Source organism: Gekko japonicus, unplaced genomic scaffold (genome assembly GCF_001447785.1).
Source record: "Gekko japonicus isolate JY-2015 unplaced genomic scaffold, Gekko_japonicus_V1.1 scaffold165, whole genome shotgun sequence".
Taxonomy (NCBI): Eukaryota; Metazoa; Chordata; class Lepidosauria; order Squamata; family Gekkonidae; genus Gekko; species Gekko japonicus.
This window is the reverse complement of record NW_015163097.1, coordinates 454,121-468,447: the sequence shown is the minus strand read 5'-3', so window position 1 is coordinate 468,447 and position 14,327 is coordinate 454,121. Positions and strand designations below refer to the sequence as shown.

General features: G+C 41.0%; 1 protein-coding gene across 5 annotated transcripts in view; it reads left to right on the top strand.

Annotated features, from left to right (window-relative positions):
- PLCE1 (phospholipase C epsilon 1) overlaps positions 1-14,327 on the top strand; it is a 208,954-nt gene that overhangs the window by 171,516 nt on the left and 23,111 nt on the right. For 4 of the 5 annotated variants that reach the window (XM_015406644.1, XM_015406646.1, XM_015406645.1 and 1 more), the window contains exons 18-22: positions 162-278; positions 373-531; positions 4,756-4,885; positions 6,803-6,844; positions 7,501-7,625. In XM_015406644.1, the coding sequence (XP_015262130.1) occupies positions 162-278; positions 373-531; positions 4,756-4,885; positions 6,803-6,844; positions 7,501-7,625 (573 nt within the window). The remainder of the gene's footprint in view (positions 1-161; positions 279-372; positions 532-4,755; positions 4,886-6,802; positions 6,845-7,500; positions 7,626-14,327) is intronic. The other variant, XM_015406647.1, reaches the window with a different exon arrangement.

Below are 14,327 nucleotides of genomic sequence, written 5' to 3'. Positions count from 1 at the left end.
CAGTTCCTTGAGTCTGAAAGGGAAACGGGGCAGTCGCAAGACTTTGGTGAACTGCTAATCAGTTACTCTTTTCACTTGTTGATTCAGAAACTATCATGAATGGGACAGATGACCATGGAAGAAATATATAATTATGGCTACTTTTGCTTTGTTTTTTACAGGAAGTAGTTGAAGCTATTGATCGTAATGCCTTTATTACCTCTGACATGCCAATCATCATATCTATCGAGAACCACTGTTCCTTGCCCCAGCAACGAAAAATGGCTGACATTTTCAAGGCAAGTAACGAGGGGCACTGATACCATTCAACAACCATGGCTCTGAATTTGAATCCTGTGTTTCATAATACCGTACATCTCATTGATATTTCAGAATACATTTGGAGATAAGCTGGTAACTCGATTTTTATTTGAGAGTGACTTTTCTGATGATCCAATGTTACCATCTCCCCTTCAACTGAAAAGAAAGATCCTGCTTAAAAACAAAAAGCTCAAAGCACATCAAACACCAGTGGATATACTTAAACAAAAGGTAAGATCTTTCCATTTCAAAATATTTGAGGGTCAAGATGTTTTCTGTCAAGGCAGCAAAGCAAATAACGTTTTATGATACCAGGGTGGCTAAATATGCACTGGCTGAGAGACACATTGCAGTGTATAAACCATAAAGCAACATAATAGCACAGACTGGGATTCTGGGTTGATGTATTCATGCTTAGGCGTGCTTTGAAGGGAACACACCAGGTAGACAAACCTTGCTTGAACTCCCTTTCTTCCATGTGATCAGGCTCCTGATCAGATTGCCTTGATGGTCCCTGTTGAAGTTCCACACCACGTAGTGTTGCATCTTTGCAGTAGCTGCTGGTGGCTTCTTTGGCCACATCCTAGAACTAAATAATCTTAATTATCAGAGAAGAGGCACATAGTCTCAGGGTCATGGTCAGGTCATTAAAGTGGCTGACTTGTATAAAGCTGAACCATGGAATTCCTTGCTGTTCATTCTCTTTTTGCACCTGCAAGGATATATACATCATTTAAATGTGTGACATTAACTAGGATGTATTGCCTGCAGTCTCTGTCACCTACTCTTGACTTCTGCAGCTGAGACTAGAGGCCAGGGTGGGAGGTTTTCTGTATTAATAGGAGGAGGGAATAGCTGGCTGGGCTCTGCAGCATAGAGTGCAGAAAAATGCGCCTCCCAGGTTTGTGCAGATATCTCACAGGAAGATTTTGGGCCATCTGATTGGAATCCAAAATAGTGAGACATCTTTAGATTTGGCGGCCTGGGTAAGTTGGAGCCAGGCTGCTGTTAGTGCTTCTCTCTTTTTCTTTTTAGTTAGTTTCTTGTATTGTTGTCTTAATAAGTCTAGTCAGAAGGAATTTACACATGCTCTGTGACATATATTGAGTAAACTTCGCTAGTATTTTTTGCTGACAAATATTCTCGATCGAACCATGGTTGTGTGGGGTATCTTACTCCTGGGGGCTCTAGGGTGGGTTTGCTTTTACAGAACAGTTCTTGCCATCCGTTAGATATTGGTAGATAACACTCTAAGATGGTTTCAGAGTGCATGCCATTGATCATTTTGCTGCAATGCTGGCAGATCCTGTCAGAACTGAGAAAATCCTTGGTTTGCTTATCTACATTTTTGGACCATTTGATTCTTTTATAACCAGAACCATGAGTCAACTCTGCATCAAACTTCTCAGTTCGGTGAACCGTTAGATTTTGAATCTTTAATGCTGAGGTGATTGGCAAGTGGTCACTGTCTTGGCGGGCCCCAACTCTTAAATAACATTCAAAATCTAGCAGTTTGTGCGAATCTAGGACAAAATCAGTGGTACTAGCTCCTTGGCTTGACCAGGATGTGTAGTCACCAGGAATATCACCCTTGACTGTGCCATTCAAAATGAACAGATCTAATTTGCTTGCTAATTGTGCTAAGCTCAATCCTTTCCAGTTTGATTTAGCATCATTGGGTTGCCGGGCGGGGGGGGCGGGGGGGGGGTTGTAAGGGAAATGCTGGGCTCATACAACATTTAATCAGAGGGACGGGCTTTGGCACTAGAATTGCCAGCTTCTAAGAAAAGAGCATCAGGTTCAGGAGACTAGTTACGTACTTTTAAAGATTACTCCAGATTTACTGTAGCCTAAGCGTGTTGTTATTATTATTTTTGCCATCAAGTTAAGCTGACTCCTGGTGACCCCTAGTGGGGCTTGAGGGCAAAAGGACCTTCAGAGGTGGCTTGCCATTGCCTGCCTCTGTGCCATGACCCTGGTACTCCTTGGAGGTCTCCCATACAAATACGAGCCAGAGCCGGCCCTGCTTAGCTTCTGAAGTCTGATGAGATCGGGCTTGCCTGGGCTATCCAGGTCAGGGCTCTAAGCTTATTATCTTGAGGGGCTATGTATACATTGATAACTAAAAGGCAAAATCTATTTAATTGTACAGGTATGGCCTGTCCGTGTTTGGCATTTGGCCCTAATTTTACTACTGTGGCCTGAAGTTTCATAGAGACTAGAATAGCCAGGCGTCCCCCTGGGTCTGCCTTTCTCTCCACAGCGGAGGCATGTAATTCACATGTGGAGAATCCATCTGCTGTCATAGGCACTTGAGACCAGGTCTCTTGGAGAATAGCAATATCAAACAAGGATAGGTATTCCAGAAAGGAAGAATCAGTTCTCTTGGAGGGTCAGCCAGCAGTGTTCCAAGAGAGGGTTTGGATGTTACCATAAAGCTGCAGTTGTCAATATAAGTGGCTCGTAGGGTTTTCCTCCTTTGGTGAGGAATCCAGAACAACTTCAGCCACATCATGTAGTAAGTCCTTCATTGGGAGGAGGACAAGGGAGAGTTGTGTTAGATGCCTTAAATGGTTCCAGTGACGTCTTTTGTAATCTAGGTAGGATGGGTATCACCTACTCAAGAAATGATCACCAGAAATAATTACTGGATTTGTGGACTGCCTGAAGGCACTCTGAGACAACTGAATAGCTGGTCTCAACTCAAAATCTCAAAGGCTCCCCCACCCCTTTTCACTCAGTCTTAAATTATATGTGGAGGCGGGGGGGTGCTGCTGCTGCTAGAAAGCAGCCTGTTGTGTGAGAAAGCAGTGTACACATCTGAGTTAATATGGATGCATCATAATCACTTATTGGAACTCACAACTGGAAAGCAGGATGTGAGCCAAACTGGCACGTGTTTGAAATTAACTAGTAATAAAGGGATGGATCTTATAAACCACAAGTGTTGTCTTGGAGAAACAGATCTCCCCACATGCCAGAAACCTACTGTGACCCCCGCCCCCACCCCAAAGGGCATTATGGTAACATACAGGCCAGTAAGTACAATGTCCCAATTTCCCATCCTTACTGCAGCCTCCCTGTGCTGTATGGCTTTTTGTCCACAAGGGTCCTGGGTCACGCAACTCCCTACAATTTCATTTCAGGGGTCACAGAAGTTTCTGGGAAAGGGGGAAGGTGGGGAAGATCCACATCTGCAAGAAGGAAATACGTGGTAATTAAATGGAGATCAATGCCAGTTTTGCTATCTATTATATGGTTTGTGGGCTGCCCTCTTCACTTCCTAATATCTGTATATGTGGGTTGCTCTAGATTAGAAGAAGATGATATGTATTAGGGGAAAAGTTGATTTATCTCAAACAACACATTTTGGATTTTTTTTTCTTGATCTGGTTTTCTGAGTTCTCATGCTTACTTGGTCTGACAAATCCTTCTATAAATGAAGAGCACCTGCAGAGCTCCTCTCCACTGTGAACATAATAGGGTTCTGAATCTGGCAACCCTAGAACATAATATAATGTGTAATATAAGTGCCCAGCACTGAAACTGGTACATGTGGAGCCCTGGTTCATACAATCTTTTTTTCTTCAGCCATGTTTTTTCGGGGGGGAGGGAGAGACAAGTTGGGCTTCCAGTTGAAGACGCTCGTGACAGTATACAGACATCCATATCTCGTGTACAGAAAAAATTAGTCTGTCTTAGGTCATAAAACTGTGTGAATTGGCTTCCTTCATTTCATTAGAGGTAGCTGATCAGAACACACGCACACAAAAATAGTAGGTGCAGATCAATTTTTTAAATGTATTTATCTCAGAATTGGAAGGGACAACCAGAGTCCAACCCGCTGCCAGCACAGGAACTACAACTATAATATCCCAAGTAGGTATCTAATTGATACTTAAGAAAGATCAGCTCTCCCCAATGAAATGAAGTCATTCTAAGTGGTGGAACTCTGTGCACAGGGGAAAGAACAATTCAGTGAAAAAGAAAGAGAATGAGTTAGAGCACCACTCTTGGAAACCAGACAAACTTTCTTCTAGTAGGAAACATCTATATTTTGTGGAGGAGGTGCCAGCTCACTAGTGGAGCCCATGTTTTGCATGCAGGAGGTCTCAGGTTCAATCTTTAATTGCTATTTCCACTATGCCTTAGGTCTCTAATGTGCTCTTGTCCAGAGAAAACAAACCTGAAGTGCTACACCTGGGAATTCTCTCTGTTTCGAGATGTAGGGAGTATGTAACACTCCACCCATACATGCTTGTCACATCCAGTATGGTTTGCTAAATTAGGGTGATTGTTCTTCATATTAAGTCTATCTATTCTCCCCCTTAAAGAGAGTCTGTCAAGTACATATCTAGTGTAGTTATACCAGTGATAAAATATAAATAGCCTTTGTGGTTTTTCTAAGATAGTATGTCACTGTACCTGCTTTTGAAATTTGTTTCAATGCTGTAGGCTCACCAACTGGCATACATGCAAGCTCTGGCAAGCAATGGTGGGAATGCAGGAAATCTGTCCACAACCAATGAAGAGGAGGAGGATGAAGAAGATGAATATGACTATGACTATGAGTCTCTGTCTGATGGTAAATGGATACTCTTATCATGTTGCACTTCTGATATTAATGGCTCTGGCACACTTTCCATCATAGCTTGAGCAAAGGAAACACTTTTATTTCTACCTTACACTGTACAATTAATTTTAATTTGATTAATTTCAAGTACTTTTTAATATACATTCTGAATACTTTATTGTTAATAATATATTACTGGTTGTTTTATTGGATTTTATTGGATTTTATGTATAGGCTTATGCCCCTGTAAGCCGCCCTGAGCCCGCTTGCGGGGAGGGAGGGGTAAAAATACCTAAATAAATAAATAATAAATAAATACTATTTAAAATACTGTTTATGTAAATGAATGGAAAAGGAAATATACTGTGAGAAGGTATTTGACTGTGTGTTCTGACATCTCAAGAATTTAGGCTGCAGTCACACACACTAAATAATCCACTTTCAATCCACTTTCAGTGCACTTTCCAACTGGATTGTATTTGTGTGAGCTGGCCAAATCCAGTTGGAAAGTGGATTGAAAATGGATTATTTCGTGTGTGTGACCGCAGCCTTAGTGTGTTCCTTGTGTATAAGTTCCGTATGACTAATTTCCCCAGTTTTTCTTTATACAGTTGCAGGCATTCCAATAAATAACAGTAAAGGACTTGACAGGGCCACTTAAAAATTATATTTGTTTTAATTTTTTTATTTAACTTCATTTATACCCTGCCTTTCTCCCCAGTGGAGACCCGAAACAGCCTACATAATTTTTGTCTCCTCCATTTTGTCTTCATAACAACACTGTGAGATAGGTTAGGCTGAGACTGTGTGACTGGGCCAAGGTCACCCCCCAGACTTCAATGGCAGCCTGGGCATTGGAACCTGGGTCCCCCAGACCCTTGTCCAAAACTTTAACCACTACACCATGCTGACTTGGTAGTACTTAAAAAAAATCAAGAAAACCTATGATTAGGAAAGATATCACTTTCTGATCTCCATTACTGTGGGGGAAGGGGTTGCCATTAAGTCACAACCGACTTATGGCGACCCTGTAGGGTTTCCAAGGCAAGAGACGTTTAGAGGTAGTTTGCCATGGCCTGCCTCTGTGTAGCGACCCTGGATTGCCTTTGTGGTCTCCCATCCAAATACTGATGAGGGCCAATCCTTCTTAGCTTCCTAGTTCTAACGAGATCTGGTGAGCCTGGGCTATCCAGGTTGGGACATTACTGTGTATTACCCTCCACACACACACACTGAAGTAAGCATTAGAATTTTTTCAGCTGGTTTCCTATGCCTGCTGCTTCTGATTTTAGGTTATGTTCCAGTAACACAAAGCAGCTTCTGTCCTTCCAAAGGACTCAGCTACGCGGAAGGTTAATTAGTGGCATAGTTGAAACATTCTGTCCAGGAAGCAGTGTTTTATGTTGTGCAGGAAAGCAGGGCACATTTTGTACCTAATAGATCTATCTGATTAGATAGGATATGAATCAAGACTCACGGTGCAAAACAAAGAGGAGTAATGATTTAATGTTTTACTTTACCTTCTTGCTTCACAATAAGTTTTCACTAAATTGGGGACTTCCTGAGCTAGTTTTATACTATGTGCATTAAGTCTATGCTTATAAATATGGTAAAATTCTTTGCCAGATCTAGGGCAAACCTCACCCCCTGCCTGATTGCATCTTTCTGTGAATTAGCGTAATATTCATGCTGTGAAATTAACTCTGTTCTGGCTAATCTGGGGCCAGTTGTGTAAAATGATACCATCTGACTCATCTTTACGCTCTTACTTCCTAATAATTATCACTTCCAGTTATTTCCCTATGGCAATTGAACATTATTTATGTCAAGGTCATAGTTCTACATAGCCTCAGTGTAATATTCATTTCTCTAGCTTTATTTCTGAATTTCCTTTACTCTTACTCCCTTTCTGACTCTGTTTTCCTGTAGCTGATGTCCTTAATGCTTCTCCTGCTCCTAACAGCCTGGAAGGTAAAAGGTCAAGCATTTTAACTGCATGAATTTCACCACTGCATTTTCAGACAACTTAAAATGCATACTTTGAATTTCACATACCAGTAAATCACAGTGTTGAATTTCTGTCATTCTTCATTAACTTGCTGTTCAGGGATCACAAATATCAGCATGTGCCTCACTGCTTTCTTACTTAGGCTGCAGTTAAATAGTTTATTGGGTCACTTAATATTTATTCTGTTGGCTGATTTAAGAATGTACTAAGTGATTTCCTCTTTTGATTATAAGTTTGGGAGAAATAAGTAATAGCTTTTGCTGCCTGAATATAATGTAACTGATAGATTTCCACCATTTTAACATAAAGTATTATTTTACAAATATTAAAGCGGAAAGTCAATAATGCTTTGCTTTTGGCTATAAGGAAATGTGCAGGCATTTTAATCTCGTTAAATAGGCATGAAGTAATTTTATAGCATTAATTATCTGCTAAGCCCAAAGAGTTAAGGGTAGAAGCTGGTTCACACTGAAAGTAATACTACCACTGAAGTTCTGCCTAGTATATATCTTCTGATTAATCAGAAGAATGCCAAATGCTTTACCAGAGTATCATAAATGGCACTTTGAAAGAAAAGTGTTCTTTATAATTCTTCAGCTGGACAATGATTGCTTTCCAGATAACATTCTGGAAGACCGACCTGAGAACAAATTAGCCATCGATAAGCTTCAGTTTGAATACAGTGAAGAAACTGCCAAGAGAATAAAGAAGACGGACAGTAATACGCTGAGCAATAAAGGAAAGGTAGTATTTACTCATTCCCTTTACTTCAAGCTGGGGGTGTCTTGACCAATCAAAGTGGAATTGTTAAGAGACTTGTGGCATTTTAAAGACTAGCTCATATACAATAGGTTGAACTTTTTATAAGCAAAAGCCTATTTTGCAAATGCATTATGAGGTCAGTGAAAATGTTTGTTGATATATGTATATGTGTGCATATATTTAAATAGGGTATAAATGTACAGCTGAGATGTAAATCCTATGGAGGACAAAGGGAGCTGTGCTGCATAAATGGCGATTTTCCCAACTCCCTCTTCAGCCTTCTGTATCCCCCAGAATTATGCTGTTGCGAGTCAGTGAGCCCCCAGGAACATCATGGGGCTCCTCAGTGAAAAGGGAAAATTGGCAAAATATATCCCCCCATGTACTCTCCCCCCCCCTTCTATGAGTGGAAATGGCTATTATGAACAGCAAGAGTCCAGGATCCAAACCATACGTTCTGATGGATTCTCTGGTTTGGTACAGCCAGGAATCTTTACTGTTAGATCGCGCTAACAAAGGATCGGAGAATGATTTCAGCTCAGTGATTCAGCTTTATTTGAAGCAGCAAGCAAACACTCAAACGCATTCCAAAACCAGAACAAGAAAACAGTGGGAGCTATGCTCCTTTTAAACATTACCGGGCTAATATAGCCACGGCTATTTACATTTAACAACCAATAAGATTGATGAGTTAAAGACCAATGGGAGTCTTTCCCTCCCAGGGAATAGTACCGTTCTGATTGGTCGCTGTTACAAAGCGACCAATAGGAAGTTCGTTCAGAGGAGCCCTAGCTTGGCTCGAAGCTTAACATGGGAGTCTAATGAGGTGATTCATGTAATTGTTCCAATACATTACATTTACCTTAAGTAGTAGAGTGCTTAAAGCTAACCACACAGTGAAGCGTTGGTGTTGAGTGTGCCAGCAAAGTTACAAAGTTACACAGAACCCTTTGTCAATTTCAAACTAATAAGAAATGTTTATTAAAGGAACTACAGTCTAGATAGTGCAGGTGAGACAGTTATAGATTACCAGATGCTGCTGGATGCAAACAGAATTAAAACGGATTCTACATGCCACTTAATATAGAGCTATAAGCAGGGGACCTGCAAGGATTTGCAAAGGGCATCTTATTTCCCACCTACCCCACTATTTTATCTTTACCTTCTCTGAAAGACTCCGTAGCCTTTCTTCTTTTCTTGTTTTCACTCTCTCCTTCCCACTCACCAGCCAACTGCCTTTATCTGCCCTCCTGTCTTCAGCTTTCCTCCCCCCTGGCAGCCTCTGCTGGGTTACGTCTGGCCAAGTTGCACAGTGCCAGTTGAGGCCAGCCCAGTTGTATGGCGAGAAACCTGCAAGGACTTGCAGGGGGCACCTCACTTTCCCCTGTATCCCCTCCCCACACTATCCTCCTAGCAACCCAAATATCTTCACCTTCCCCTGGCTTCATTTCCACCCACCAACCAAAATACCTTTTATCTGTCCCCGGATCTTCAGCTATATTGTTTACTTCATTTATGTCCCACATTTCTCCACAATGGGGACATCATTGTCCTCTCCTCCAATTTATCCTCACAACAGCTCTGTGAAATAGGATAGGGTGATGGTTTGTGGCTGGCCTAAAGTCACTCAATGAGCTTCCACAGCAGAGTAGTGATTTGAACCTGGTCTCCCAGATCCTAGTCTGAAACTCTAACCACTACACTGGCTCTTGTGGGGCTGCTACTATGGAACACTAGCAAACAGCCAGGCCTGGGTGAGTCATGCAGGTTGTGTGGCAGCAAGTCGCTCAGTGGCTGCTGCTGGGCCTGGACCCAATGAGTCCTCCCTTAAAGGACAAAACAGGCCTGGAAAAGGCACCTCCCTGCCCTCTGCCTTTTCTTGTTAGAAATACTATTGTGGTTGCTTAGCCATGGCCACACGGACAGTATCTATTTCTTGAAGTGCCAGATGCTGTTTTTATTTTAAAAAAAATGGGGGGGGGGTGTTATCCGCCCCCCAGGTTTGTTTTGCTGTTTAGATTTTAGATTTTTCTGAAAACCTGGGCCTTTTCTAAGGTTTGTAGAAAGATCTCTCTTGTCATGCCGTGGCCCTAATCTCTGGATTTAAGTATTCACAGATGGGACTACACTGAGAATAAGATACGCTGATATTCATCATAAAAAATCTATTCCTGGAGGCAGGGTCATACTAATGTCTGTTTGGAGAAATTCCTGTTCAGTAAAGGGGGTTTCCCTACATTTCCCATTTTTTTCAGCCAAATTAATGACTATTTTTTCTCTCTTGGCTAGCCGGTTTTCTCAAGGCATTCATCAGTCAGTGATTAATTATCAGCTCTTGTTCTAGGGACAGTGTTTGTCTTAAGTACTGATTTTTTTTTTATTTATAGCAAGCCAAAGTCACTGCTCAAACCCTTTCTGATGATAATATTGTGATGATGAAGAAATAATAAAAAATAAAGTAGCTCTTGGTGTCTTAAGGGTACAATACAAAACAGACCCCTCCCACTGATCCACCCCAGAAGAAGAGCTAATAATTGACAATCGATTCATGACTGCCGGAGAGCCTGCCAGCTCTTAAGCAGGATGGTAGGCAGAGATGAAACTGTAAATGGACAGTTTCTAATCTATGAGAGAATCTGTCACCCATGAGTGTGAAGCATACACAGTAACCTTGATGAGGAGCTTGGTCAAATAGTTTTTGGAAGAGGAGACCAAACTCTTTGCTGAAAGGGACATCTAGTAAAGTAGTCATGTGCTTTGATTTTTAAAATAACTCTGAAGACAAACCTTTGGCAGAATTGTGCTGTTGGATTGAAAAACTGAAACACATGTAACTACAGGCAGGAACATCTTTCAGCTTTTCAACCCACCAATGTGAAGGGTATTTTTTAGCGGTCCTATGACTTCAAGTTGTTGTTTTAACACACGATGCTGTGTGACAGTTTTTCAAACTTTTCCTGTCACAAAATAGTGTTGGGATCCAACTAGATGTGACACAAATCTGTCCCAATCAGATTTAAAAAAGAGACGTTTCTGGCCATCTGATTAAACGGCAAAAAAGTAACGTGGGTGTGGGGTTGCCAATTCCAGGTTGGAAATGCATGGAGTCTTGGCAGTGGATCCTGGGGTGGTGAGCTTAGGGGAGGGGAGGGGCCTCACTGAGGTGTAATGCCATAGAGTCCACCCTCTACTGCAGCCATTTTTCTCCATGGGAACTGATTTCTGTAACCTGGAGATGAATTATAATTCTGGGAAGTCTTTAGTGCTCTCCTAGAGGTTGGCAACCCTACATGGCTCAGAACTGAAACACTCTCATTGTATCTGTGCTGCTGCCTAAGAATTTTTCTCTTCCTGGATTCTTACACTTAACTGTTGCTCAGTTGGAAGAAAAGTGCTTGAAAGGAAGATCTGGAAGAAAGATTAGTGGTGGGTATGGAAGGGTTCTGTTCTTATTGTCGACATGATATTTTGCTGTTAGAAATGAGAATTTTAATGCACACAGTTCTGCCACTATCATATCTAGATTGGCCATCAGTTGACTTCAAGAAAAACATCTCTTTGAAATGCTCTGAGCCTTTAATATCATTTTGAGTTAAGTTTCTGCTCCCAGCTGTTGTTTTGCATGAATCAGTCAGCTGAAATTTTCAGTCAAAGAGACATGATACATTCGTGCAAGGAGTATGAGTGGTTTAAAAATGTGTTGTTCTCCCCTCCATTTGGTGTTGCAGCCAGTATAGGTCATATTTTCTATGTGGGTGGATGCAAACTGATGACTTTTTAAAAATTAGACTTTAAATTTTTTTAGATTTGTTAAAAGTTTAGCTGCAGGCAGTGATTTTTTTTAAATATAAACTAGCAGAAAATGCAAATACATGACCCCTTAAAACTAACTTTATAAAACTTTTATGAATTTAAGAAAGGCTGCTGTTCTTTGTGAAGAAAGAACCGCAGGAAAAACATTTCATCAGTCAAGACAATAGTTCATGCCTCTTAAAGAGGCTGGGGGTGGGAACTGGCAAGTTGCTACAGCTGTCATTTCATCATCCTTCAGGGTGAACTTTTAGTCCAATCTTATGCCTAGTAAGTACCTGATTTCTGCAATTGGCCCAGTACTGTAATTCTAAATATTAGTAAAAGTTGATTGATGTTTACTTTCCATCTCATGAGGAACAATGAATCTGCGCAGTAATCTCCAGCCCCAGCTTCTGGTTAAGATTTGCTTTTATTAGGGCAGGGTGGGGAAAGGGACGAGGAGCAGACTTAAAGCAGGAAGGGAAGCCCAGAAAAGTGTTGCTTCCAGTCAGCACTTTCCTCTAAAAACCTGTCATAGGTGCAGGTTGTAGAAGACACCCTACCTGGGGTCGTGATAAGTTATCTACAAATAAACAATGCATTGTACATAATTTTCTAAAATAGTAATACTGTCAAATAAACGTTTTAACATTTGGTTGCAGAAAGGTTTTATTTAATAATAATAATAATAATAATAATAATAATAATAATAATAGTAATAATAATCTTGACTCAGCCACCTGGCCCAATTTTCCAACCCCCTTCACATAAGTTCAAAAAGTTTTGGAAAAACTATATCAAAGTAATAACAAACTATTATTAAGAAACAGATTGTGCTTTTGCAGTATTGTCCTCTGAACAAAACACACAAACTATGACACCAGCCTGCCTTATATTAGTAAAGCCCAGTTCTGAGTTATAAATTTGCCATTAGATAGGAGATACAGCTATTAGAAACAGGCTATTCATGACCTTTTCTCATATTGCTTTCCAAACCCACAGATACCCTTTTGCAAGGAGCAATATATCCTACGGTAAAAGCTGGAGGTAGTGCAATGACCCTCTCTAAGGAGTGGTACCCATTTTATCTACTCGCCGAAGCTTTCGAACCGCTGGGTGGACGGCGAGCTGGGGACAAGGCTGGTAGCTCACACCAGCACGGGGCTAGAACTGACAGCAGTACTGTTCAGCTCAGATGTTTTAACCAGAGGATAAGTCCCCTGTGCCACCGCTCCCCGCTTAAGAATGCAGAAAGGCTTTATTCTGTTTTAAATCAATCTTTTTCATGGTACTAAAACCAATTCGTGTGCACTTAGGAAGTTTCTAAAGTATGCATGGGAATTTTTGACTTAAATAATTTTGAATATTTTTTTCTTGACAATTTAAATAAGTCACTAAAAGTGGTGTGATTTATATTATTCCACTGCTACTGTTCTTCCTGTCCCAGTTATTAGGAGACATTCCTCAATTTCCTAACTAGGTTTTTCAGTTTCTCCTTGTGATCAGGGGCTCTTCCTGCACTCTACCTCAATTCATGTGCATCGATACCTATCGCCTCACTTGCCCACCATGCAGGGAGGCAGTGCTATATAATAATGTTTCTGCTTTCCATGGTTGGAGGCCCTATTCTGGGTTGTTTACTTGTAACTATACTATACTATGCTGTTTGCAGATACACATGTAATACCTGCAAAGAATTCCTGCAGAGTGTTCCAAGAGGAGGGGGGACAAGATGAGATTGCTTGGCTCTCCTCCTCCCAGAGAGTCTCAGAAAAGAACAGTCCTCACCTCTTCTTAATGGGTTCATTTTGCTTGTCGGTTTCAGTTATTTTTTTTATAAAAAATGAAAGTAATTTGGATGCAGGGCCATTTCAGACACCATATAGTTTTCCGAAGCATGTATCTACAGCTTGCAAGGCTTCTTTCATGCTGTGAGAGACTGCACTTTTAACAGCTTAGAAGTGCTGTACGAACAGGTGAAGGATTGTGAAGGGTTAATTCTTCACAGAAACAGAGAGCCTTGAGTGACAGGCTGTTCCAACAGATCTGATTGGTTAGCATGAGCTAAACAGAGAAAGACTTCTGAAATGGATGTTGAGGAGAACTGAGTCTGATTTCAGCTCTAGCTGAGAGGAGTCAAGAACTAACAGTTTTGGAATTCAGCTCTGACTGAGAGCAGTTTAACACAAGTGGAGAATTGGGGAAAAGTTGGCAAGGAAATTTGGGAAGCAGGTGAAGACTCCCATTCGGGCCAAGGAAAGGGGATAGATCTTCCAGTGAGTGGAAAATTTCCCTGCCCAGTCAAACAAGGAGTTAGCTCTGAAGACTGGAGAGATCCGTGGTCTGGTGTGGTTAGAAGCTACCTTCAGAAAGATTCAGTTAAAAACTCAAGATGAGTACCAGTGTTTCAAGAGAAAGTGTACCAGTCTTCTGGAAACCAAAAGAGTTAAAGATTACTCAAAGAAAGTGTACTGAAGTGTTTGGGGAAAACACTGGCACAAAAGCCTCACAACATAAGGATTTTAAATAACTCTGAATAGCTTAAGAAGCTCTCATTAGCCTGAAATATTTATTTATTTATTTTATTATTTGTATTTATAGCCTGCTGATCCTGCAAGCGGGCTCAGGGCGGGTAGCATCATAAAAACAGTACAATAAATATGATTAAAATTAAACAAATTAGAAAATTTAAACAATAAACATTAAAACTCAATCACACTTCTGATAGTCACTGGTTGTACAGTTCTTCAGCATATTATTTGGGTTAATCGATGGATAGGTGGATAGGTGACAACCACCTCAGGGAGGCCGTATACAGATGTCCGCTGCCTCAGCCAAAGGCCTGGCGGAACAGCTCTGTCTTACAGGCCCTGCAGAACTGAAGAAGATCCT